The sequence below is a fragment of the Nycticebus coucang genome, chromosome 3 (assembly GCF_027406575.1).
Source record: "Nycticebus coucang isolate mNycCou1 chromosome 3, mNycCou1.pri, whole genome shotgun sequence".
NCBI classification, from domain to species: Eukaryota; Metazoa; Chordata; class Mammalia; order Primates; family Lorisidae; genus Nycticebus; species Nycticebus coucang.
The window spans coordinates 66,191,303-66,216,324 of NC_069782.1; the positions used below are offsets into that span (position 1 = coordinate 66,191,303).

Below are 25,022 nucleotides of genomic sequence, written 5' to 3' on the forward strand. Positions count from 1 at the left end.
ACTTCTAGCTCTTGGGCTAGGGCGATTCTCTTCCCTCAGCCTCCCGAGTAGCTGGAACTACAGGTGCCCACCACAACGCCAGCTATTTTTTTTTTTTTTTTTTTTGGTTTTTGGCCGGGGCTAGGTTTGAACCCGCCACCTCTGGCATATGGGACCGGTGCCCTACTCCTTGAGCCACAGGCGCTGCCCAACACCAGCTATTTTTTGTTGCAGTTGCCACTGCTGTGTTAGCTGGCTGGGACTGGGTTCCACCCTGACACTCTCAGTATATGGGGCCAGCACCCTACCCACTGAGCCACAGGAGCCACCCCGCAGGAAAGGTTTATCTCCCTCCATGAGAAGTTTGGATGCCTCATGGCTGGACAAAGAAGCCATATTGGCTCAGTGCCTGTAGCTCAAGCAGCTAAGGCGCCAGCCACATACACCAGAGTGGGCGGGTCCAGCCCCAGCCTGCCAAAAAAATGACAACTACAACCAAAAAAAAAAAAATAGCCAGGCGTTGTGGCAGGCACCTGTAGTCCCAGCTACTTGGAAGGCGGAGGCAGGAGAATCGCTTGAGCCCAGGAGTTGGAGGTTGCTGTGAGCTGTGATGCCACAGCACTCTACCCAGGGCGAAGGCTTGAGGCTCTGTCTCAAAACAAAAAAACAAGCCATATTATATCCATCTTCTATTTTGCCAATTTTAGTGGTTTTGTCTGTCATCCCAATGTGTTTCCCACAGTTCCAGGCATCACATCCCAACTGCCAAAGACCTCTCCAGTAACAACCTCTGCTACTTTTTAGCTAGAAGCAGGACACATGCCCATGCCCAAGCCCAAAGTAAGAGGGATGGAATTTTGGAGGGAAGACCCAAGAATTGGTTCCTGGAGGTAGGAAGGGGCAAGCTTCCTCCAACCCTTGACCCTACTTTGAGTGGACTAGGGGAGTTTTAATGGAAAAGAAGAAAGGGGATGGCTTTTAATTCAACACTTCTTTTTTTTTTTGTAGAGACAGAGTCTCACTTTATCGCCCTCGGCAGAGTGCTGTGGCGTCACAACTTACAGCAACCTCCAACTCCTGGGCTTAGGCGATTCTCTTACCTCAGCCTCCCCAGTAGCTGGGACCACAGGTGCCCGCCACAATGCCCTGCTTTTTTTTGTTGCAGTTTGGCTAGGCCGGGTTTGAACCCACCACCCTCGGTATATGGGGCCAGCACCCTACCCACTGAGCCACAGGCGCTGCCTTTTTTTTTTTTTTTTTGAGACAGAGTCTAACTTTGTCGCCCTGGGTAGAGTGCTCTGGCATCACAGCTCACAGCAAGCTCCAGCTCTTGGGTTAGGTCAGTTCTCTTGCCTCAGCCTCCCGAGTACCTGGGACTACAGGCACCCGCCACAACGCCCGGATGTTTTTGTTGCAGTTGCCACTGCTGTTTATGCTAGCTGGGGCCGCGTTTAAACCTGTCACCCTCCGTATATGGGGCTGCCCTACCCACTGAGCCACAGGTGCCACCCTTTTTTTTTAGAGACAGAGTCTCACTTTATTGCCCTCAGTATGGGGTCACAGCTCACAGCAACCTCCAATTCCTGGGCTTAGGCGATTCTCTTGCCTCAGCCTCCCGAGTAGCTGGGACTACAGGCGCCCACCACAAAGCCCAACTATTTTTTTGTTGCAGTTTGGCCCGTGCTGGGTTTGAACCCACCACCCTTGGAATGTGGGGCCAGCGCCCCACCAGCTGAACCACAGGCACCGCCCCTCTTCTTTTTTTTCTTAAAGAGACAGGGTCTCAGCTTGGCGATTATAGCTCAAGCTGCTAAGGCCCCAGCCACATACACCAGAGCTGGCGGGTTCCAATCCGGCCCAGGCCTGCCAAACAATGACAACTACAACCAAAAAATAGCTGGGTATTGTGTTGGGCGCCTGTAGTCCCAGCTACTTGAGAGGCTGAGGCAAGAGAATTGCTTAAACCCAGGAGTTGAAGGTTGCTGTGACCTGTGACGCCAGGGCACTCTACCCAGGGTGATAGCTTGAGGCTCTGTCTCAAAAAAAAAAAAAAGAAAAAAGACAAGGTCCAGGCTGGCTTCAAATTCCTGGCCTCAAGTGATCCTCCTGCCTCAGCCTCCCAAAGTGCTGGGATTACAGGCATGTGAGCTTCCATGCTCAACCTCTCAGTTTTGCTTTTATCAGCCTCAGAATTATTAGAATTACAATTAATCTGGAAATTTTAGGTCCTTCTGACTACCAATGGATTTCAGCTTAGCAAGAAAAGAACAGATTGCCTATCTTTCCTAGTAGCTGGCAACAAACAGAAACTAACAGTCTAAAGCTCTAACTCAACAAACGTTTAAAAGCTTTTCAATCCCTGGGTGCTCAAAGTGGAGTCCCCAGACTAGGAGTATTGAGCTTACCAGGAGTTAGAAATGTGGAATCTGGGGTTCTGCCCAAAGCCTCCTAAATATCTGCAAGGTCATGTTTAAAACTTGCTTGTTAGGCTCCGCGCCTGTGGCTCAAGCGGCTAAGGCGCCCGCCATAAACACCTGAGCTGGCAGGTTCGAATCCAGCCTGGGCCCATCAAACAATGACAGTGGCAACCAAAAAATAGCCAAGCCTTGTGGTGGGCGCCTGAAGTCCCAGCTACTTGGGAGGCGGAGGCAGGAGAATTGCTTGAGCCCAGGAGTTGGAGGTTGTTGTGAGCTGTGATGCCACGACACTCTACCCAGAGGGACAGCTTGAGGTTCTGTCTCAAAAAAAACAACAAAACTTGTTAGCCAAGTGTGGTGGCTCTTGCCTGTAGTCCCAGCTACTCAGGAAACTGAGGCAGGAGGATCACTTGAGGCCAGGAGCCTCTCTGATCCTCCCCACCCCCTGCTGCCCACTTTCTGGTTCCTGGAGCACTTCACTGGTTATCTTGCTTTCTGAGTTCTGTCTCCAAGAGGTAGGCAAGTTTGATGGACCTTCCTCTGCTTAAACCCCTCCATAGCTCTCATGCTCTTCATCTCCAGATTTAAGGGGCCTTTGCCTGGTGTACAAAGACTTCCATGATCAGACTCCATTTCTCAAGCTCTGCTCTAGGCTTGCTGGGCAGCTTGGAGTTCTCCAAAACACAAAATCTCTCCTTCAACATGACTTTCTCATCTGCCTAGAGATCTTCAACTATTTGCCTCTATTCTTCCTTGACTGCTTCTCCTTGTCACAATGACACAGTTTATAACATCAGGAATAAGATCTATAGTGTCAGCCACAAAAAGCAATATGTTTTGAGTGTTAAATATGTGCCAAACTTTCAAAGCATTTTATTTGACATCCCTCCCATGAGGAGGCAGGATCTATGATGCCTCCCTTTGAATATGAGCTGGCTTTAAGCAATTCAACTGTAGTGAATAGAAAGATGCAACACTGTGGTTTCTGAGGTTGAGTCATCAAAAGTGAGAGAACTTCCACTAGGCTTGCTTTCTTAGGACACTTTCTTTAGTACCCGGCTGGCATACTGTTAGGAAGTCCAAGCCACAAGCAAAGGCCTTATTTATTTATTTAATATGGAATGCTTCGTGAATTTGCATGTCATCCTTGCGCAGAAGCCATGCTAATCTTCTCTGTATCCTTCCAATTTTACTATATTTGATTGGCTATTTTGATCGACAGCCTTAGGTGAAGGTCAAGGTAATAAATAACAGCTAGCACTGGCCAGGCACTGTGGCTTGTGGTTGTAATCCTAGTACTGTGAGAGGCCAAGGCAGGAAGATTACTTGATCTCAGGAGTTCAGGACCAGCCTGAGCAAGAGTGAGACCCTGTCTCTATAAAAATAGAGCAATTATGAAAGTACTCATGAAGAAGAAACTACCAATGATCCTCAAATCTATTATTTTAAAATATTTTTGGTCATTTTTATGTACCTTTGGGTTCAGGCATTATTGGGGGAGGGATGTTTCCAAAGTAATTAAAGTCATGTTGCTTTAAAAAAAAAAAAATAGGGCGGCGCCTGTGGCTCAGTCGGTAGGGCGCCGGCCCCATATACCGAGGGTGACGGGTTCGAACCCGGCCCCAGCCAAACTGCAACCAAAAAATAGCCGGGCGTTGTGGCGGGCGCCTGTAGTCCCAGCTACTTGGGAGGCTGAGGCAAGAGAATCGCTGAAGCCCAGGAGTTGGAGGTTGCTGTGAGCTGTGTGAGGCCACGGCACTCTACCGAGGGCTATAAAGTGAGACTCTGTCTCTACAAAAAAAAAAAAATAGAGCAATTAGCTGGATGAGGTGATTTCACCTTCAGCCCGATGTACTGGGAAGGCTGAGCCCAGGAGTTTGAGGTTGCAGTAAGGTATGATGACGCCATAGCACTCTACCCAGGATGATTGAGCAAGACTCTGTCTTGAAAAAAAAAAAAAGCACCAAAAAACTCTCAAACAACTAGTGCCAACAAGCAGGTATGTGAGTGAGGAAGAGATCTTGGGTGAGAGCCACCAAGCTGAGCCCAGTCAAACCCTGGAACCATGAAGGATAATGACTTGTTTACTCCAAAGTTTGGAGCTGCTTGTAACACAGTAATGGGTAACTAGAATAAATTACATTAACTTACTGAATTCTCACAGTAACACTGGGTGAGGATCAAATTATCTCACCACGTTTTTTTTTTTTTTTTTTTTTTGTAGAGACAGAGTCTCACTTTATGGCCCTCAGTAGAGTGCCATGGCATCACACAGCTCACAGCAACCTCCAACTCCTGGGCTTAAGTGATTCTCTTGCCTCAGCCTCCCGAGTAGCTGGGACTACAGGCGCTCACCACAACGCCCGGCTATTTTTTGGTTGCAGTTCAGCCGGGGCCGGGTTTGAACCCGCCACCCTCCGTATATGGGGCTGGCGCCCTACTGACTGAGCCACAGGCGCCGCCCCACTCACCACGTTTTTTTGAGACACTTTTGCTCTGTTGCCTGGGCTAGAGTGCAATGGCATCATTATATCTCACTGTAACCTCAAACTCCTGGGCTCAAGTAATCCTCCTGCCTCAGTCTCACAAGTAGCTGAGACTACAGTTGCCTGCTATAACAGCTAGCTAATTTTTCTATTTTATTTCATTTTGTTTTTTATTTTATTTTATTTTATTTTTATTTTGGGGGGAACAAAAAAGTCTCACTATGTCGCCCTCAGTAGAGTGCTGTGGCATAACAGCTCACAGCAACCTCAAACTCTTAGGTTTAAGCGATTCTCTTGCCTCAGCCTCCCAAGGAGCTGGGACACAGGCACGTGCCACAATGCCCAGCTAGTTTTTGTTGGAGTTGTTGTTTAGCAAGCCTGGGCTTTCAAACCTGACAGCCTCGGTGTATATGGCTAGCACCCCACTCACTGAGCTACTGCCACTGAACCTATTTTTATTTTATTATATTTTTTTAAGACAGTGTCTCACTCTGTCACCCTGGGTAGAGTGCCATGGCATCAGAGCTCACAGCAACCTCAAACCTGGGCTCAAGCAATTCTCTTGCCTCAGCCTACTGAGTAGCTGGGACTACAAGTACCCGCCACAATACCCCGCTTTTTTTTTTGTAGAGACAGTCTGTCTTTATTGCCTTTGATAGAGTGCCATGGCGTCACACAGCTCACAGCAACCTCCAGCTCCTGGGCTTAGGCGATCTCTTGCCTCAGCCTCCGAAGTAGCTGGGATTACAGGCGACACTCCGCTATTTTTTTTAGAGATGGGGTCTTGCTCTGGCTAAGAGTGGTCTCTAATCTGTGTGCAATCCACCCGCCTCAGCCTCCCAGAGTGCTAGGATTAAAGGCACAAGCCACTATGCCTGGTGCCTGGCTATTTTTCAGAGACAGGGTCTCACTCTTGCTCAGTCTGGGATTGAACTCCTGAGCTCAGGTGACCCACCCACCTCAGCCTCTCAGAGTGCTAGGATTACTGGTGTGAGCCACTGTGCTCAACCCTAATTTTTCTATTTTTAGTAGAGACGAGATCTTGCTCTTGCTCTGGCTGGTCTCAAACTCCTGAGCTCAAGCAATCCTGCTTCAGCCTCCCATAGTGCTAGGATTCCAAGCGTTGAGGCGCTGCACCTTGCAAATTATTCCTATTTTACAGACGAAGAAACTATCTGACACTAGGCAACATATGTGAAGTGACAGCATGAATAAGTGGTGGAATTGGGTTGTGAATAGAGGTAGACATACTATACTGTCAAGGTGTCATTCCTACCAATCTCTGCGTATCTTCCCCACCTGTTACTCCTTTCCCTTTGTGCTAGTTCCAATGCCTAACTTCCCTGGGTTGGGGGTGAGGGCAGGGTTCTACCAAGCCAACCTGGAACCTTTGCTGCTTTTTTGGATAAATAGGCACATTTTAACTACTGGAATAGTGAATTTGCTGGTCCATCTTTGCTATTGGTGTGGAGATTCTGTCCTAAATGATTTCTAACTTAAGTACTAGATACAGCCATTTCTGAAACTTCATCACTGTTCTGGCTAGAGGCACTTTTAGCTGTTGTTTTTTTTTTTTCCTAGCAGCTGAAAGAAGCCTGCCTGTATCATCCCCAGTGGGAGACCTCTCTCTTTTTGTCATTCCATCTTCCCGGAGGACAGGGAATGGGCCTGATTTGTTCATCTCAGTGCAGTGCCTGAGACACAGAAAGTATCCATTAACCTTGCTCTATTGAACAGAACTGAATGGGACATTGCCCCTGTTTTACAGGTGGGGAAACCAAGGTGTTCCTAGGGCCTGTTGGATAGAAGGATTAAGAGCAGTGTGCACAGCTGAAATCCTGAATGAGTCCAGTTCTATGTGTTAGGTCTTAGACTGGGATATGGGAGAAGAGAAGGGAGGAAGAAAGTTACGGGTATCTTATGTCGGACATACTGGGTCTGCTTACTAGAAGGAAAAGCTGTAAGTGCGTTGAAGACTATATAATCAGCCAGCTTCTTGGCAGGCCTGGTGGCACACAGTAGGAGGGAACAACCCGTATTCTAATCAGCCCCTATTCTGACATCCCCACCCCCATTTCTGGTAACTGGGTATTCTGAGTCATGCTGAATGCCCCAGGGTAATGTAGGCCATCCATTATTTACACTCTAGTATGAATTAATCGCTAATTCTAGGCTCTGAGGATTAGAAATGAGACACCTGTCACTTGCTTGAAAATTTCCTGCTCACCCATTTCCCCAAGAAGCAGCCACATCACGTGCTCTTAGCTGGTGACTTTATTCATGGAGGAGTGGGAAAAATGAGCGAGAGTTGGCTGTTTTCAGATAACCTGGAGAGGGGCAAATCTGTGGAGCCCCAGAGAGGAGGGACAGGTTATTGGAAAACTAGAAAGCAGAGAGGGAGAGGGGTGGGGCCAGAGAAGGGCTACATCTCCCATCCAAGGCCAGGCGTCCGCTAGGCGCCGCTGCCGCTTCCACTGCCACTCCCGCTGCCGGCTGCTTCCAGGATCAAAGTGCGAGGGCGGCGGGAACGCCGGGAGGTAGCTTCCTGGGACCGCTGTCGGGGTCTTGGATGCGACAGAACCGGGAGGGAAACGTTGAGGCAGTGACGGGCGCCAGGAGAGGCCACTGGCAGGGTGTGGCCCAAAACCGAACGACAAAGATCCATCCCATCAACGAAGGTCTGGTAAAAGGGTAGAGTTAGGGCTCGAATGGGCGGAATCCAGACCCGCTGGAGGCGGACTTTCTTGGTAGGGGGCGTCGCCTCAGGAAGCGAAGATCCGTGAGTGCCTTTGAGGGTAGGCTCAGCGCAGGAGAGGCCTGCTGGGGAGTCTGTGGCTGGGCCAGAGTGGGAACAGGATCTGGGGGAGAGCACCTGCTTTTACTGGGTTCCTGGGGCCAAACAGCGTGGGGTAGGTGCAGGGGAGGAGATACCAAGGCTGGGGCCTTGAAGGTGGTAACTTAGACCTCTGGGTTCACAGGGTAAACTGTGGACAGGCCAGAGCAGAGATGGTCCCTTGGAAAGGGCAAATCTGGACTCATTGGGCACTTGAGAGGCTATGGGCACTTCTTGGTGGGGGGATTGGCCTGCGAAAAGGGGAAGGGTGGGAGCAGGGACCTTGGGAGTGCCAGTCTGTACTCCTTTCTCCCTCTGCCCCACACTCACCTGCCCAAAGGTACGGCAGTTGGGTTCACAGCTCCTTTTAACTGGGAGTGGGAGCCAAGTCCAGCCACAGGTCATATCATTTTCACAGATGGCAAACCTGGGGAGGGCATGTGGAGAGGTGAGTGAAGGCTCTGCAGCCATATTCTAGTGGGACTCTGGCTCAACCGGGCTCAGTTCCGTATGTGCCTCTCCCCTAGGTTCAATCTGTCTCTTAGGACCACTTCCCTGCAAATCTTGTCTCTCTAGATTTATATCTCATATTCCATCAAATCTTTACAGCAATACTTTGGACCATGTTATTTCTTTTTTTTTTTCTTTGTAGAGACAGAGTCTCACTGTACCGCCCTCGGGTAGAGTGCTGTGGCGTCACACGGCTCACAGCAACCTCTAACTCTAGGGCTTACGCGATTCTCTTGCCTCAGCCTCCCGAGCAGCTGGGACTACAGGCGCCTGCCACAATGCCCGGCTATTTTTTTGTTGCAGTTTGGCCGGGGCTGGGTTTGAACCCGCCACCCTCGGCATATGGGGCCAGCGCCCTACTCACTGAGCCACAGGTGCCGCCCAGGACCATGTTATTTCTTTTCTTTCTTTCTTTTTTTTTTTTAGACAGTCTCAAGCTGTTGCTCTGGTTAGAGTGCTGTGGTGTCATAGCTTACAGCAACCTCCAACTCTTGGGCTCAAGCGATCCTCTTGTCTCAGTTTTTCTATTTTAGTAGAGATGGGGTCTCACTTTGCTCAGGCTGGTCTTGAACTCATGAGTTCAAGCTATCCACCCACCTTGGCCTCCCAGGGTGTTAGGATTACAGGCATGAGCCACTGTGCCTAGCCTGGGCCATGTTATTTCAACTGACCTCATCCCTGCAGACTTCAAGCCATCTGTTCCAGGCCAGCACCTTACATTTTCCCACCCTTTTAGCTTCTCTTTTTCTTTCTTATTCTTTTCTTTTCTTAGTCTCACTCGGTTCCCCCAGGCTGGAGTGCTGTGGCACCAACTTAGCTCACAGCAACCCTAAACTCCTGGGTTCAAGAGAGCCTCCTGGCTTGGCACCCATAACTCAGTGGGTAGGGTGCCAGCCACATGCACCCAGGCTGGTGGGTTTGACCTGGCCCAGGCCTGCTAATCAATGACAACAACAACAAAAATAGCTGGGTGTTGTGGTGGGTGCCTGTAGTCCCAGCTGCCTGTGAGGCTGAGGCAAGGGGATCGCTTAGGCCCAGGAGTTTGAGATTGCTGTGAGCTGTGACACCATGGCATTCTACCAAGGGCGACTTAATGAGACTCTGTCTCATACAAAAAAAAAAAAAAGAGAGAGAAAGAGATCCTCCTGCCTCAGTCTCCTGAGTAGCTGGGACTGCAGGCACCTACTACCATGTCTGGCTAATTTTTCTATTTTTTAAGTACAGCTGGGGTCTTGCTCTTGCTCAGGCTGGTTTCAAACTCCTGAACTTAAGCACTCTTCCCTCCACAGCCTCCCAGGATGGTAAGATTACAGGTCTGAGCCACTGGCTGAATTTCTTTCTCAATCAAAAGACCCCACTCCTGGGCAGCGCCTGTGGCTCAAGGAGTAGGGTGCCAGCCCCATATATTGGAGGTGGCAGGTTCAAACCTGGCCCTGGCCAGAAACTGCAAAAAAAAAAGACCCCACTCCTTAAAAATCCCCAGGCCACAATAGGCCATACCCTGCACTGAAATTTTAAAAGCTGAGATCTTCAAAGGTCCTGTCCCTTTCTGTGTCACCTTAAAACGCTAAACCTCATTCCTTAGATGAGCCCCTATGAGAGGTCACGCTCCTTCAAGCACCAGGCCGAGGGAATCTCAGGCCCCGCCCAAAGCATAGGCCCCTCCCCTCATGCTGGCCTCTCCTACCAGGCCTCACAGAGCTCCGGGCAGAGCGGTTGCGCCTGGCGTACCCCCAATAGCAGTATGCGGAAGCGACTGCGGAGCGCAACTTGAAGGTGTCCCAGGAAGGATTCGCACCTGGATATTGTGGGAGATAGGGCCAGATGGGTCAGGATCTGCAACTCGGGCAAAGTACACATTAAATGTTAGGGGGTGCTGTACTCACCCGGTGCTCCGTGCCCCACACCACTCTGGAGAAACCCCAGGGCCTGATGCCTCTGGCGTGTCCATCTCTGTGGGACAACAAGATCCTGGCAAAGGGGACTCGTTTGAGGAGGGGTCTTGGATCCTCAGGTAAGGTTTGGGAACTGAGGCCTGGGGGTTTCCTGAACAAAGGAGATCCCAGTTAGATCATTCCTCCCAAATATAAAATTTAAGTAAAGACATTCACTTGAAATGCAAATATTTTAAGTAGTAAAGCTTTACTTAAAAAGTTTTAAGTAATAATAAACATATATCATTTATAATAATCAGCTTATGATTTTTCATGTGCCTTGTAGTGATGTTAAGTGTTCATATGGTTAATCTTCCTGCCTCTGTGAGGTATGTCTGTTGTATGCCATATATAACAGGATATGGGTCTGATAGCCCCTGTTTTAGTGGCCCATGTGAGTCCCAGAGAGATTAAATGATTTTCCTAGAGTCACACAGCTACAAAAGCAGCACAGTTGGGATTTGAACCCAGGCAGTCTGACTCTTATCCATTATTCTTCAGCACTAGTTCTAACTGCCTACCTTGGTGGCCACCCTAAGCCCCTCTCATAACGAATTTCTGGTCTGCCATGGCAGCAGGGGGGTTCCTGGGTTTTGGGGGTTACACAAGGCCTGGGGTGCTCACCTGCCAGGTGCACCTGGTCTGTGCCCAGATCAGTTGCCGGCACATGGTGTCCCCAGGACCTAGGTTGGAGTGCGTGGCTCCCTCCACAGGCCTCCAATAGGATCCATGCCAGCATCAGTTGCAGGGCCCAGGCCAGGCCATTGGGTTGAATGTGTCCCCAGCAGGCCATGTCCACCTGAGATAAAAGCCAGTTAGAATGCAGTGGTGAGGTTCAGCTGTCCCTTTCTGGGAGCTCAGGGTGGCATCTTCCTGCTGAATTCCCAGGAAGCAGTGCCAGGCAGAATAGGGGAGGGGCTGCTAATAGGAGGCTGGACAATGGTCAAAGACTTTCAAATTCCCGGGGGCCACCAGGCCTGCCTCTGAGCCAGGAGCCCTCCTCCCATCAGACCTATAGCGTGTCCATCCCTTGGGCTCAGGTGCCACCCCCCTAACTTAGACCATGCTGGCTCTCCCCCCTTCCACCTGACAGGATATCCTACCTTGTTGGCCTTTAAATGACCACTTCTTTCCCTGGAACCAAGGGGACTGTCCTGGCTCTTCCAATCTATCTCTCCTGTGCAGTAATTCCTCCCTCTCTTCTGCTCAACCTCCTCCCTCCCTCTCAATCCCTGTTGGCCTCTCTCACGGTCACCTTCTCTTGGCCCACAATCGGCTTAGGGGCTATCACCCAGAGCTGGGCCTGTGGGACCAAACTTGGTATGACGTGACTCAAGTTCTGTCACTGGGGTCCAAAAGTCCCAGGGCAGGGGAAGTTTGGCCTGTATGCCCCTTCCCACCTGCCCCTGCCCCCCCCGCCCCCACCACCACCACTCACCTGTTAACTGAACTGAGATCTAGGGGCTGCTGAGACACCTCAGGATCAAGTCCAGGATACAGTTGCAGCTGAAAGGGGTGTGTTTTCATGTGAGGGCGGGACTTCCCTCCCTCCACCCGCACTCCTGCTGACCAAAGGCTGGTGGACTTGGGGCCGTTGTGTATGTATCCATGTGCTTGTTCTTATGTTGAGCTTGTGGCTTAAGCTCTGTGTCTATGTGGGGCACGTGTGTGTGTGTGTGTGTAAGATGAGGGTGTGTTTGTGTGGCTTGTGTGTTTATGTGCATCTGTGTGTCTTGTTTTTGCAGCTGTGTGTGTTGTTGAGGGTGTGTTTATGTGCTCTCAGCTGAGGATGTGTTTGTGTGGGGGTGTGTTCACAATCTGGATAAGGAGAACTGTATGTGTCCCAAGTTACCAGCGTGCAACTAAATAAGGCTGAGAGTCACAGTTACTGTGGAGGGGGGATGTAGGATCAGAGTAGGTGTCCTTGCAAAAATGTAAGTCAGTGATTAAAGATTGTTGGCCATGAGTGAACATGGGGATGTTGTCATGTGCAGAACAGAACCTGTGTGTGCATGTGCATGCTTCTGTGTCTTTTTGCATTGTCTGTGAATATATATTCTTTGTGAACATTCCTTCAATTCTTCCATTCATTCAAACGTTTATTGAGTACCTACTATGTCCTAGGTACTGGTGCTACAGTAGTGAAGAAGACTTGAAAATGTTAGTCTTCGGGCGGTGCCTGTGGCTCAAGGAGTAGGGCGCCGGTCCCATATGCCAGAGGTGGCGGGTTCAAACCCAGCCCCGGCCAAAAACCAAAAAAAAAAAAAAAAAGAAAATGTTAGTCTTCATAGAGCTGACATTCTAGGGAGAAAATCAGATGAGAAAAACATTCCTATATGTGTGTGTGCATCTATGTGTTGAGAGAAAAATGTGTCTGTGTGTTGGGTACAACTAAGCATATCTTGGATTTGGGACTATTGGGGTGTGCTCATGTTGAGTGTTTGGTTTTTGTTTTGTTTTATTTTGTTTTTGAGACAGAGTCTCACTTTGTTGCCCCTGGTAGAGTGATGTGGCATCATAGCTCTCAGCAACCTCAGACTCCTGGGATCAAGTGATTCTCTTGCTTCAGCCTCCTGAGTAGCTGGGTTTACAGGCACCTGCCATACGCTGGGCTATTTTTAGAGGCGGGCCTCACTTTAGCTCAGCCTGGTCTCAAACTTGTGAGCTCAGGCAATCCACCCTCCTCAGCCTCCTGAGCCACCATGCCTGGCTTATGTTGAGTGTTTGTACGTGTTTGTGTGTGTTTGCATTTGCCGAGTGTATGTATGTATTTCCTAAGTATGAGTTTGTATGTTTTTAGAGTGTGAGTTTATGTGCATATGTGTTTGTGTTTGCTGAGTATTTGCAAATATGTACAATAGGTTTGTGTGTACGTGTATGCATGTGGGTCCATGTTTATGGAATATGTGTGTGCAGAGTGTGTTTGAATATGTGATTGTGTGTCTATTGCAGAGTATGTCCATGTCCATGTATTTGCCAAGTGTGCGTGTGGCTGTGGTTGTAGAGCATGAATGTGAATTTGTGAGCACTGACCACTACCACAAATCTGCTCCTATCTCAGGGTAGGGCAGAGTTTTTGTCTGTCTCCTTATCAGCTGTCCCCAAGATCCCAAAACACCACCTTCCACACATAGTTCCTCTGTAAGTGGTGTATAAGTGAATGAATCAGTAGATACTGTCTCTAGGTCCCTTTGTGGGCACCCAGTGATATCCTGGAGGCAATAGCAAGCAAGAACTTCTGGACTTAGCTTTCCCCTGGCCCATCTTGAGGCGCAAGTGGGTGTTTGCGAGTCAGACGTGTTCTGGGCTATGCCTTTCCTCAGACCTCCCGCACCACTTCCTCTCTCCTGACCTCAGCCCCCCACCCTGAGTTTGGATTTCAGGACCGCGGACAGGAGCGCAGCAGGCCAGCACCACGGAGAGCTCCCGGGGAGTCGGTTTGACAAGGGTTGATGAGAGAGGAACCCGGATCGTGGACCGAGAAGTTCCAGCAACGCACTGAGCGATATGGCAACAAAAACATGCTGATAAACACTTTAAAGAGATACAAACAGAGATAACTCGCAAAGGTGCGGAGATGAGGCAACAAGTTCTCCAGGAAAGCCCAGACCCAGTTCTCGCTATCGTCCCCATCTCCAGCAGGGGTCGCTCTCGCACAGTAACTGATCCCTCCAGGGCCTTGGGGCGGTGACCCTTGGGAAGCACTTCTGTACTCCGTGCCCAGTTCCAAGACTGGAGTGGACAGGTCTCGGACACTTTCCTCTCCAACTCTGGGAAGCATGATCTGTTTGGCTTTAGCTGTGTAAACACTGGGGAGGGAGGTGCTGGGTGCTGAAAATCGCCCCCTTCCCTCCAACTACCTAATCGTTCCTATAAATACAGCCGACCCGGTTCCTTAATCTTGTCCTTAAAGGGGGGATCCCTAGAGGGGCTGCTGGGTTCCCTAAGGAGGCTCTGATCGCCGGGCTTGTGGGGAGCAATATGCACATACATGTATGTAAATGTTTTTCTGAGGGAGCATTTCCCCTAAAGATGGGTCTTTTCCGTGAAAATGTCACTCTGTAAGAAGGTATCTATTGTGATGTGGTCTTGTGCGTGGGGAAAATTTCCCATAGAGAATATGGTTCCTAGAGGTCACTAGTTGGCATCTTCCCTGGGTTCTCCACGTGAAATGTCACCTATGGGACCTTTCTCTGCGAGAATGCCTCTCCTCACGGGGAGGGAGGCTGTTGAGAATAAATATTACCTCCCAGAGATCATCTCAGGAATGATTTTCAGGGTGGGGTGGGGGTTCTTGATTGGAGAGGGCGTCCCTGTTGAAACTATCTCCCCCTGGGAATGTGTTTTCCCAACAGGGTCCGGGGGTGGGGAATATCTGGATAGGAAATATATCTCAGAGAGAATGTCTCTCCCTTGTGTTTCTTGAGTGGGGGGTCTACCATGAGAATGTCTCTCTTCACAGGGGTGTCTCTGTAGCTTGGCTCCCACGAGGGCGTCTGGAGGCTCCACCCGCTCCAACCCCCCCTCCCCAGCGCGTGCAGCTGTGGCCGAGGCCAGGTTCGCGCGCCCAGACGCAGTGACGGCGCGGGGCCCACCCCACTTCGCTCCGCCCCCACCACGCCCCCCAGCCAGCGGCCGCAGCGGTCCCCGCGGCTTCTCACTCTCTCCCTCCTCCCCTCCTCCCGCCGCCGCTGCGGCCGCCGCCGCCTCCCTCCTCCCTCCCCAGGGCTGAAGCCGCTGCCGCTGCCGCCATGGACGATTCGGGCCTGATTCGCCGCCGGAGGCTGCAGGTACGCGGCAGCTCGGGCCACGGGTAGAGGGGACTGAGTTGACGCCCTGGGGCGAGGCTGGACAGGAGGCGGGAGAACTTAGGCTGGGGTCGGCCGGGGCGTCCCTCCTACGGCCTCCGGACGCTACCCGCGGGGAACGTGGCAGCCGCAAGTCCGGCCGCACTGGGAACCCCGCCCCTCAGGCGCCGCCCGGCGATCCTGGAAGAGGATGGCAGGTGGTGCAGCCTACCGCTCCCCCTCGAGGGTAGCCCAAGGGGCTCCTGGCCTGCCCGAAGGGAAGGAGGCTGGGGCCAAAGTCATCGTCTTGGCGCCTGGCCAGGCTGGGGATGAGGGGGTGCAGAGCAAAGTTATTGCCCCAGGGCTCGCGCCCCTCGGGGCCACCAGCGCCACTGCAGCGGTAAACATGTTTGTGCCGCAGCCTCGCCCCTCACCACCCTAGGCCCCTTTGAGAGGCTTGGGATGCCCTGCTCCCTCCATGCACCTGCCTGGCCACCAGAGTTCTTCCTACTGCCCTAATTGGACAGACACCTAGACAGCGTCCTCAACTCTTCATTCTACCCCCTCCACTATAACGCCCTCCTACCCCCCATGATCCTCAAGTCCATCCCAGCTTGTAGGTGGGCGGGAGCGATTTTTAGCTCCTTGCAGCCTAAGAAGATGCTGGTCGAGAGGCTGCGCAAGCGCAGGAGACGTGGGTCCACCGAACGGAGTGGGACACTGAGGATTGTTGTGGAGTGTGGAGAAGGCGGGGGCAAACCCAGGCATCAGGAGCTCCCATCTCTCAGGTGTGAGGGAAGGATTGTGAGGCTGAGAAGAGTCCCCTGCTCGTGCCTTTGGTTGAGGTTAAAACGGAGGTTTGGTGTTGCCTCCAAACTGACGGCAGAGGGGAAAGTGTTGAAGGCATAGCCGCACGGCCTGCCTCAGGTCGACCCTTCTGAGAGATCCCTTGGACTCAGCCCCTACGAGGCTTGGTAATCTGGGGTTTAGGTAAATCCAAGAATGTGCCCTGACTCACTCTTGGGAACTTGGGAAAATAACTTGGGAAAAGAAGAGAATCCAAATCCTTACTTAGGGCCTCCAGCATGTCTAGACTCCCTTAAGCCACTATTCTTGAGTTTGGAGACCAAGGGGAGTGGTGATTGGTTAATGCAGCAGGAAAAATTAAAGGTGATCAGACGTCAAGAAGGACTTCCAGGTTTCTGGACAATGCTGGAGCCAGACATAGGTTGGAAAGCTAATTTGCTTTAAAACAGAGCCCAAGTGGACCGGTCTCTGAAGTTCTCCCCAGTTTCTCTCCCCCTTCCAGGACTAGGTTAGGAGAATAGGTTCTGAAAAAAGGGAGGCAGTCGTGGCAAAACAAGAACAAGTTCTGGAGCTGCCAGACGGAGTCCGCGCCGTCGGGTCCCCGAAAAAAGGGCGGAAAGGGGTGTGGCCTGCATGAGGTGCGTCCCCTCCCTCCGAGCGAGCGTCGACTCCTATTGGCTTAGCGCCACCCGGGACTTCAGAGTCTGGTTGAAGGCCCCATCCCCAATCAAGGAACCTTCTGTTCATCTACTTAACCAACCCAATAGTGCTTCCAGACAGGGAGACCCTAGCCGGAGTCCAGTCTCCACCTCTTCACTTCTGGCAGACTTAACCACTTTGCTGCCTAGAGACACCCTCCACACATACACACTGGTGCGATCTCTTAGGAGCTGTCTCATCACTGCTGAACGCCAGACAGTCCCCTGTGTGCAGTAGGAATTGTATATACGGACAACATCCAGAGTACGAATGCCCTGTCTGCAGTGCCATCCATTAATCCCGGGGAGAAGCTGAATCCACTTGGCAGAACAGCTCTGCAGCTGGGGTTGGAAGTAGCGTCTGTCTACACTGACGCCAAGGATCCTAACTTCTGTTGCTTCAGTTTGCCCCTTTCTTTAACCCTAGAATGTTTGGAGGCGCTAGCGGATGGGGCTGAGTTCGAGGACGTCTTCGAGTGGTGCTCCCTCAAAGACTTACTCTCGAAGGCTGAAGCCCAGGGGTCTGTGGCTAGAAAATCCAGGTCTTGATTTCTCTGGAGCCACTGCGGACGCGCAACGTGGTCAGTCACCCCAAGCTGCAGCTCATTCACTGGCAATTCTACAAAGACAGAGGGAAAACCTGGCATGGATTATCAGTCACCCCTGGCTTGGGAGGGCAAGGCTGCCCTTTGGCCCACCCATACGCCTGTCTGTTGTGTATGGTAGTGGGAGGACCCTCTGGCCCATTCCCTTCTCTGCAGCATGTTCCCATGACTTAGTATTTATTGAGCACTTACTGTATGCTAATCATCTTGCTAAGGTGCTGGGCACCTGCATCATATCACAGAATCTTCTAGGAGACTTGAGATTATTGGAAGGGCATTTGCCAAGGTCACAAAAGTCGAATTTGAGATTTGAACCCAAAGCTCCTCTTTCTGAGATCCTAGAAATAATCTAGGATTATTTCTGTTTGGAGTCCCCTCCAAAGGCCTTTTGAAATTCTTCCCCCAATCTTTCAACCTCAGCCTGTGGATACAAAACTGGCTGCAAGGTGGTGCCTTCTATCCTCATTGCTTTCCTCAAAGAAGAACCAAGACCCTTTAACTCCTGATACCTTTAATGACTTCCCAAGTGCTTAACAAATGAAATATGACCTTCAAATGTGGACACATCAAAGTTTACAGCCACTGGCCAGTCGTGGTGGCTTATGCCTGTAATCCTAACACTCTGGGATGCTGAGGATTGGTTGATCTCAAGAGTTCAAGACCCACCTGAGCAAAGAAAGACCCCCATCTCTACTAAAAATAGAAAAATAGGGGCGGCGCCTGTGGCTCAGTCGGTAAGGCGCCGGCCCCACATACGAGGGTGGCAGGTTCATACCCGGCCCCGGCTGAACTGCAACCAAAAAAAAAAAAAAAAACAGCTGGGCGTTGTGGCGGGCGCCTGCAGTCCCAGCTACTTGGGAGGCTGAGGCAAGAGAATCGCTTAAGCCCAGGAGTTGGAGGTTGCTGTGAGCTGTGTGATGCCATGGCACTCTACCGAGGGCCATAAAGTGAGACTCTGTCTCTACAAAAAAAAAAAAAAAGAAAGAAAAATAGGGTGGTGTTGTAGTAGACACCTGTAGTCCCAGCTACTCCAGAGGCTGAGGCAAGAGGATTGCTTGCGTGGAGAGTTTGAGGTTGCTGTGAGCTATGACGCCATGACACTATACCTAGTACGACTGAGTGAGGCTTTGTCTCAAAAAAAAAAAAAAGTTAATAGGCTGGGCACCCGTAGCTCAGTGGTTAGGGTACCAGTCACATGCACCGGGGCTGGTGGGTTTGAACTGGACCTGGGCCTGCTAAACAACATTTTAGAAAAATAGCTGGGCATTGTGGCGGGTGCCGGTAGTCCCAGCTACTAGGGAGGCTGAGGCAAGAAAATCGTTTGTGCCCAAGAGTTTGAGGTTGCTGTGAGCTATGACGCCACTCACTCTACAGAGGGTGACAAAATGAAATGAGACTGTGTCTCAATAAAAAGAAGTTAATAGCTACTAATCATTATCATTGCTATTAATGAAAAAGACCACCTGACCACCTATAAGCTTTTAGCTACCCTAACTAGCTATAATCCCTGACTCTGTGAAAATGACTGGGAGTGGAGCATATTTGTTGGGGTGTAGAGGAGTCATTCATTCATTAAGCCTTTCATGCTTGAGCATGCTAAGCTCATTCCTGACTCCAGGCCTTGGCCTTTGTGGTTCTCACTACCTAGAATGCTGTTCTCACAGATCCTCTTATGGATAGCTCTTATCTTTCAGCAACCAACTTAAAAGTCACCTCCACAGAGAATCTCTCTCTGATCATATTTCCATCCCAGCCACTGTCCAGCACATCACCCTGTTTAAATTTATCCACAGCACATATTATCAAAGTTTATCTCACCTCACTTCTACATTAATCTTGTTTAGTGTCTGGTTTCCCCCTCTAAATGCTAGTCCCCCGAAGGTAAGGAACTTTTGTCTTATTCATTGCTGTGCCCCCAGTGCCTAGTAAGTGCTTAAGAGATATTTTTCAGATAAAGATTCCTGTTTCATTTGCACACACACCGACATGTCAACTTACGTGCCCTATATAGGGTTCCTCTTGCTTACTTGGCCCTGTGCTGGTCTCTGGGGGTTGGGGGAAGAATCACCCTGGGACAGTCTCCTCCTAGGAGCTGGGACCTCAGCGCATGGCCAAGGGTGAAGGTAGGGATGCCAGAGAGGTCTGTCACACCCTGTTTCTGCTCCTGCAGGAAGCTGAGAGGGTTTGAGGGCAGCTACTGCAGGTCCACGCTGACCTCTCTCCTTTTGCCCATTTGCCTTCCAGAAGGATTTGCCCCTGCCCCGGAAAAGCAGCAGGTGAGCCTCAGGGAGAGACGCGCGGGGCTTAACGCCTCTTCTTGGTCCCGGGTGGGGGCGCCAGGCGAGCGTGCGGGCGGGGCCCGGCGCACCGGCAAACAGCAGCGCCCCCTCCTGGCGGGCGGCAGCCGCAGGGCCCTCTCCTCCCCTGCCCTCCTCCCTTGCCCGCTGCGGCTCCAGCCTCCGCCCCACGCGCTTGCTCCCCGAGCCGCTGCCGCCGCCGCTGCCGCACCTGCCACCATGTCGCCGCCGCCGGGTCATGTCTGACTCTCTCTGGACCGCGCTTTCCAATTTCTCGATGCCCTCCTTCCCCGGCGGCAGTATGTTCCGCCGCACCAAGAGGTAGACTCCTGACCCCCCAGTCCCTGTCCCAGCCCGCAATGCCATCCCTCCGGTTGCTGCCGCAGGGCGGGGCCCGGGATGCTGAGCCCGGTCCAGCTGCGCCAGAGGTGCCGGTGCTGCGACTTCCCGCCGGAGATAGAGTTGAATGGGGGCTGTGTGGGCCAAGTCTGGGGGATTGGCCGCTGTAAAGGACAGCGGCGGGGGAGGGGGTTGCGCCAGAGTGGGGTGTTGCGGCGCCTTTGTCTGCTGGCGCTACGGGTTCTAGAGTCCTGGTGGGGGTAGGGGGAAAAAGGAAGGGTTGGGGACTTGGCACCCTCAGAACAATAGCTGCAGCCTTGCTTCCCCCACCCGCATGCCTCGTAGTCCTGCACACTAATATGCTCAGTCACTGTGGCTGAGGGTGAAGGGACAGAGTGGCTGGGGGCTCCCTCTTTGGGAGGGAGACTGATATCCTGAGGGTTAGAAAAATGGGGGGGGGGGTTAATCATAGCACAGAGCCTCCCTCAAGAACACAGCCCCACCTTGAAAATAGGGACACACAGCATCACGCAGGACATAAATCTCACACACATACACACACAACAGCCCTAGTGGCCCAGATACACTGGTAGGCGCCATGCATACCCAGCCATGCAGCTACCACAGGTCAGAGCCATGCACAGACACACAGGGGCAGCCCCTAGTGCCACACACAGGAACTTGAAAACCCACAGGCACGCTGAGGCAAGAGAATCGCTTAAGCCCAGGAGTTGGAGGTTGCTGTGAGCTGTGTGAGGCCACGGCACTCTACTGAGGGCCATAAAGTGAGACTCTGTCTCTACAAAAAAAAAAAAAAAAGAAAGAAAACCCACAGGCACTGCGTCGTCGTGTACACATAGTAAGATGTCACATACATAGCGATCCACACACACAATGATGCCATCTGAAATACACACAGATGCATGTGTGAGAATGACACTTCCAGGCACTAACCAATGTAACAAGGTATGTCTTATCTAGGCATGTCACATACTGTGTCACACTGACGTCAGTATAAACAGATGCAGGAAATCTTGCAGAGACAGAGAAACACACAAAACCACACATTATCACACACATAAGACTCACCCAGAAAATGTCATACGCTTTGGCACGCTTGGACATGCCACCGCATATGTCAATATCACAGGATGTTAAACTCACATAGAAGATGCCACACATGGACACACATGGTGAACGTCATACGCAAACAGAGGGACAGCATCTCAGACTCAGAATGCTGCACAAATACATGTTGCAGAAATCACCCTTCATGCACGTGTTACAGCACGCATAATCCTAGACAAGTGGTGTTTCACACTGTCACACAGACAGACAAATGCACAAGCTGTGTCACGTAAAGTAAACTCAGGGAATGTCACACATGATATCACATTAGAATGCACTTAGTGTCACATAGTGTTGAATTCACACAGTAAATGCCACACGTGAATATATACAGTGAATATCAAGCACATACTGAAGGATACACAGACACTTGTCATTACCGATAGTGTCACCTAGACACTGAGGCTATCACACAGTGACTGACACTGTGACCTCACAAGATTTACATGAGAATTTCTCACACATGTCACATGCTCATCCCCTACCATATACAGTCTTCCCACGGCCTCCGCCACATCCTCCCCGGAAAAGTCCTCCGGGGGCACCTCCAAGTACACATGGATGGGAGACAAACTGGGATCTGAGATGGGAGGCCTTTGGGTGGGCTCAAGGATTCACTGAGCTGCAGCCCGGTCCAGCCCCCCTGCTTCGCCTTCCCCGCAGCTGCCGCACCAGTAATCGGAAAAGCCTCATCCTGACCAGCACTTCGCCCACACTGCCGAGACCCCATTCCCCTCTGCCAGGCCACCTAGGTGAGACCAGTGATGGACGTGGATCAGACTACAGGAGGCGGGCGCCACAGGAGAGGGGCGTGGTTAACCGCGGGAGAGGCAGTCTTGATAAAGACAGACCCGGACTGGATAAAGGGCGGGGCCATCATTGTGTGGGCATGCCTAGACCGCCTAGGGACACACATTAGTTGGCAGATTCACGCGGGCCTAGAAAGTTTAGAGAGGTGGGTTCACTGTTGAAGGGGCGTGGCTTACCCATACTTGGGCAGAGGTGAGCTAAAGACAGGACCCGCTGCTATTCGCAACCCACTTTAGGGATCGCGAGGTCTGGTGAGACTGCTCCCCAACCTTGGTCTAAAGCTCCTCCTTTCCGCCACAGGTAGCAGTCCCCTGGACAGTCCTCGCAACTTCTCCCCCAACGCCCCCGCCCACTTCTCATTTGCCTCCTCCCGAAGGTGAGTCCCTCCTCCCCAGGGCCCCAGAACCCTGGCCAGATCCTTCCCAGCCACCGTCTAGGCCGCTATCTGCTCTCCTAATTGCACCGAGCCAGGTTCTGGAGGGACCCGCGAGTGCCCCAAGGTCCCAGCAGAAAAAAATCGTCCAGCCTTCCGGGAGGGGCCCATAAAAAGGCGGGGCAAATCGCTGATCTGGAATAGAAAGGGGAGGGGCTTCCTTTGAGGTGGTGCTAAAACGCATGCGCTTTGGGCCCGGGGTCTAGGGCTCCAAGCCTTAGGCTCTTGGCCGGGTGTTTCCATAGCAACACGACAGAGTAGCCAAGATGAGGTGCGCAAGCGCAGACTGATCGATGTCCATCTAGGGAGTCTTGGTCACTGAGGTGAGGGACGGCGACTAAGGAGATTTCTCAATGGTCCAAGAGGCGGAATCTCAGGTTTTCTTCCTAGGTCTCAGAGGGTTTCTGGAGTGTTCTTAAACTAATTTTCTGGAGGGAGCACAATCCTAGAGCTCTATCCTGGCTTCCTTTTGCACTCAGCTAAATTTCACTATTGAAACTGGGAGAGAAGGCGGCGCCTGTGGCTCAGTCAGTAAGGCGCCGGCCCCATATGCCGAGGGTGGCGGGTTCAAACCCAGCCCCGGCCAAACTGCAACCAAAAAATAGCCGGGCGTTGTGGCGGGCGCCTGTAGTCCCAGCTGCTCGGGAGGCTGAGGCAAGAGAATCGCTTAAGCCCAGGAGTTGGAGGTTGCTGTGAGCTGTGTGTGACGCCACGGCACTCTACCGAGGGCCATAAAGTGAGACTCTGTCTCTACAAAAAAAAAAAAAAAAAAAAGAAACTGGGAGAGGGAAAGAGGTTCCTCTGGTGATTTTTGGAGAAACTTTGTGGGAGTCACCAGGGGCGGTGGTTAGCAGATGGATTTTTCTTCGAATTCATTCATTCTGAAAGCAGTGTTTGAAAACCTGGTATATTGGGCGGCGCCTGTGGCTCAAGGAGTAGGGCGCCGGTCCCATATGCCGGTTCAAAAGCTGCATTAAAAAAAAAAGAAAGAAAGAAAGGAAAAAGGAAACCTGGTGTGTTCTAGGAGCCAGGCATATGGGGTTGATGATATTTCGTCTCTACCCTCAGAGTCCAGAGAGGTAGGCAGGCCAGAAAATGGAGATCAAATACTGATGAAGGTGGCTAAGCGGCCAGGGAGCTGGCCATATACACCCAAGGCAGGTGGGTTCGAACCCGGCCTGGACCTGCTAAACAACAATGACAACTGCAACAAAAAAATAGACAGGCTTTGTGCGGGTGCCTATAGTCTCAGTTACTTGGGAGGCTGAAGCAAGAGAATCACTTACACCCAACAGTTTGAGGTTGCTGTGAGCTGTGATGCCATGGCACTCTACCCAGGGTGACGTAGTGAGACTCTGTCTCAAAAAAAAAAAAGACAAAGGGTGTAGGGTGAGAGTCACCGGGTGCTGTGGGGACAGAAACCGACACCCTGGGGATCATGGGGAAGCTCCCCTTGATTGTGAAATTTAGCTGAGGGCAAGAGGAAGCTAGGAAAGGGCTTTAGGACTGGCCCTAAGTATTTATCTGTATCTAGGGAGGCCTGAGCTAGCCCACTGCTGGAGGACAGAGTAGGGAACAAGTCCACTATGTGGAGTGTGTGACCATGTGACCATGCAATCTGTGTGCTGGTGCAGATTGTGAATGTATGATGCCTGCGCGGTCATCTATGAGAATGTGTGTCAGTGTTCAAGTATGAACATGTGTATGTAGGATTGTAAATGTGTGTGAATATATAAAACAAGTGTGGAGACACACCTGTGCACCTGTGTGGGATTATGAATGAGTGTGTGACTGTAGTAACAGTGTCTGGAATGTGTATCTGTGTGAATGTGAAAGCATGTGTGGGTGACTGTGTGTCTGTGTGTGGGTTACAGTGTGTGTGTTAGGTCTAAGTAAGTGTATGTGTCTATACATGAATGTATGACAGGGTTTGTGTGTGTGATTGTTCGTTAGTGTGTAAGAGTGTAATATTTGGGTCCACAGATGGGACAGTGAATACAGGTGTGTGTGGGTGTGAAGTGTGAATGTGTTTATGTCAGTATGTGAGCCTGATGCAGTGGTCACACTAACACTCTTGAATGTGACTTTGAGAAAGATTGTGTCTGTGTGCATTGAGGGGGGAGGCCACTGGACCGTGTGTCAGAGTTGTGTTGGAGGGAGAGACCTTTATTCTCTGAAAAGTCTCAATGGGTCTCACTCAGACAGCTTTCCCATGGGAAGTTCACCGGGGGAGATTTCTGGCATTTCTCTGGAATAACTTCCTGGGGTGGGCTTTTCCAGTCCTTCTTGATTTCCACTCTGGAGGGTTTGTTAGGCATGGGGAGACAAGAGAGTGGGATCCTCATTCCAAGTCCCTGGTGCCTGGCTGAAAGACTTCCTTTTAACCCTTGACTTTGAGGGCCTTAAGGAGTCTTTGAATACAGATATATTCCCTCGCAATGGCCAGTGGCTTCTCTCAATCTCCAAAGAGTGGGGGGACCAGGGAACATGGTGAACTCTGAGCATCTTGGCTGGCTTGCAGGGCAGACGGACGGCGTTGGTCTCTGGCCTCACTCCCTTCATCTGGCTATGGCACCAACACACCCAGCTCCACCGTCTCGGTGAGTGTGGCAGGTGGGGGGGTGGGTGGGAGGTAGGAGTTGTAGGGTATCCTCCACCTGAAGGCCCACACCCAAGCCATCAGTCCAGGCTGGACTTAATGACACGTTGGGTTTTTGAGTCCTTCAAGGATGTCCATTGGTCCATCTATTAGTGAATTACAGTACCTCCCACCCTCCACAAAGCCCTGTTCTCTGCTTTCAACACATCTCTGTAGGGCTCCTACTCATGTCTGACTCACAGATGATGACATTAAGGCTGAGCAATTTAAGCCATTTGTCCAAGTGTCACCAGCTGGCCAGGGACAGGCCATAGCTTTCACCCACAGCCCATTTGCTTGTCCTGTGCAATACCCAAAGTC

The 25,022-nt window shown here is 51.3% G+C and overlaps 2 protein-coding genes and 1 non-coding gene across 5 annotated transcripts in view; 1 reads left to right on the top strand and 2 right to left on the bottom strand.

Annotated features, from left to right (window-relative positions):
- Positions 1-3,506: 3,506 nt before the first annotated feature.
- Positions 3,507-3,615, bottom strand: LOC128582754 (U6 spliceosomal RNA). Its single transcript, XR_008379200.1, has one exon. It is a non-coding gene; the product is annotated as a U6 spliceosomal RNA (small nuclear RNA).
- A 3,252-nt stretch (positions 3,616-6,867) lies between these two features.
- RTBDN (retbindin) lies at positions 6,868-11,100 on the bottom strand. 2 transcript variants are annotated; one of them, XM_053585074.1, is made up of 5 exons: positions 10,784-11,100; positions 10,112-10,178; positions 9,913-10,023; positions 8,046-8,142; positions 6,868-7,562 (listed from the first exon to the last, which is right to left on the bottom strand). In XM_053585074.1, exons 1-5 carry the CDS (start codon positions 10,950-10,952, stop codon positions 7,335-7,337), a joined length of 672 nt encoding a protein of 223 aa, XP_053441049.1. In that variant the 5' UTR covers positions 10,953-11,100; the 3' UTR covers positions 6,868-7,334. The 2 variants fall into 2 exon arrangements, with proteins under 2 accessions (XP_053441049.1, XP_053441048.1); XM_053585073.1 differs by having other exon boundaries at positions 10,112-10,196.
- Positions 11,101-14,895: 3,795 nt separating this feature from the next.
- MAST1 (microtubule associated serine/threonine kinase 1) overlaps positions 14,896-25,022 on the top strand; it is a 38,051-nt gene continuing 27,924 nt past the window's right edge. The window contains exons 1-6 of one of the 2 annotated variants that reach the window (XM_053585010.1): positions 19,155-19,179; positions 19,301-19,332; positions 19,541-19,674; positions 21,484-21,572; positions 21,931-22,006; positions 24,585-24,663. In XM_053585010.1, coding sequence (XP_053440985.1) covers positions 19,164-19,179; positions 19,301-19,332; positions 19,541-19,674; positions 21,484-21,572; positions 21,931-22,006; positions 24,585-24,663 — 426 coding nt within the window. In that variant the 5' untranslated portion in view covers positions 19,155-19,163. Of the gene's footprint in view, positions 14,950-19,154; positions 19,180-19,300; positions 19,333-19,540; positions 19,675-21,483; positions 21,573-21,930; positions 22,007-24,584; positions 24,664-25,022 lie in introns of those variants that run through there. The other variant, XM_053585011.1, reaches the window with a different exon arrangement.

Coding starts and splice junctions, on each gene's coding strand:
- RTBDN (XM_053585073.1), bottom strand. CDS start 10,952: ATGGCCTGCTGGGGACACATTCAACCCAATGGCCTGGCCTGGGCCCTG. Junction 10,197..10,783: donor AGACCAGGTGCACCTGGCAG/GTGAGCACCCCA, acceptor CCCCTTTGCCAG/GATCTTGTTGTCCCACAGAG. Junction 8,143..9,912: donor CCGGAGCTCTGTGAGGCCTG/GTAGGAGAGGCC, acceptor TGCCCTCCCCAG/GTTTGCCATCTGTGAAAATG.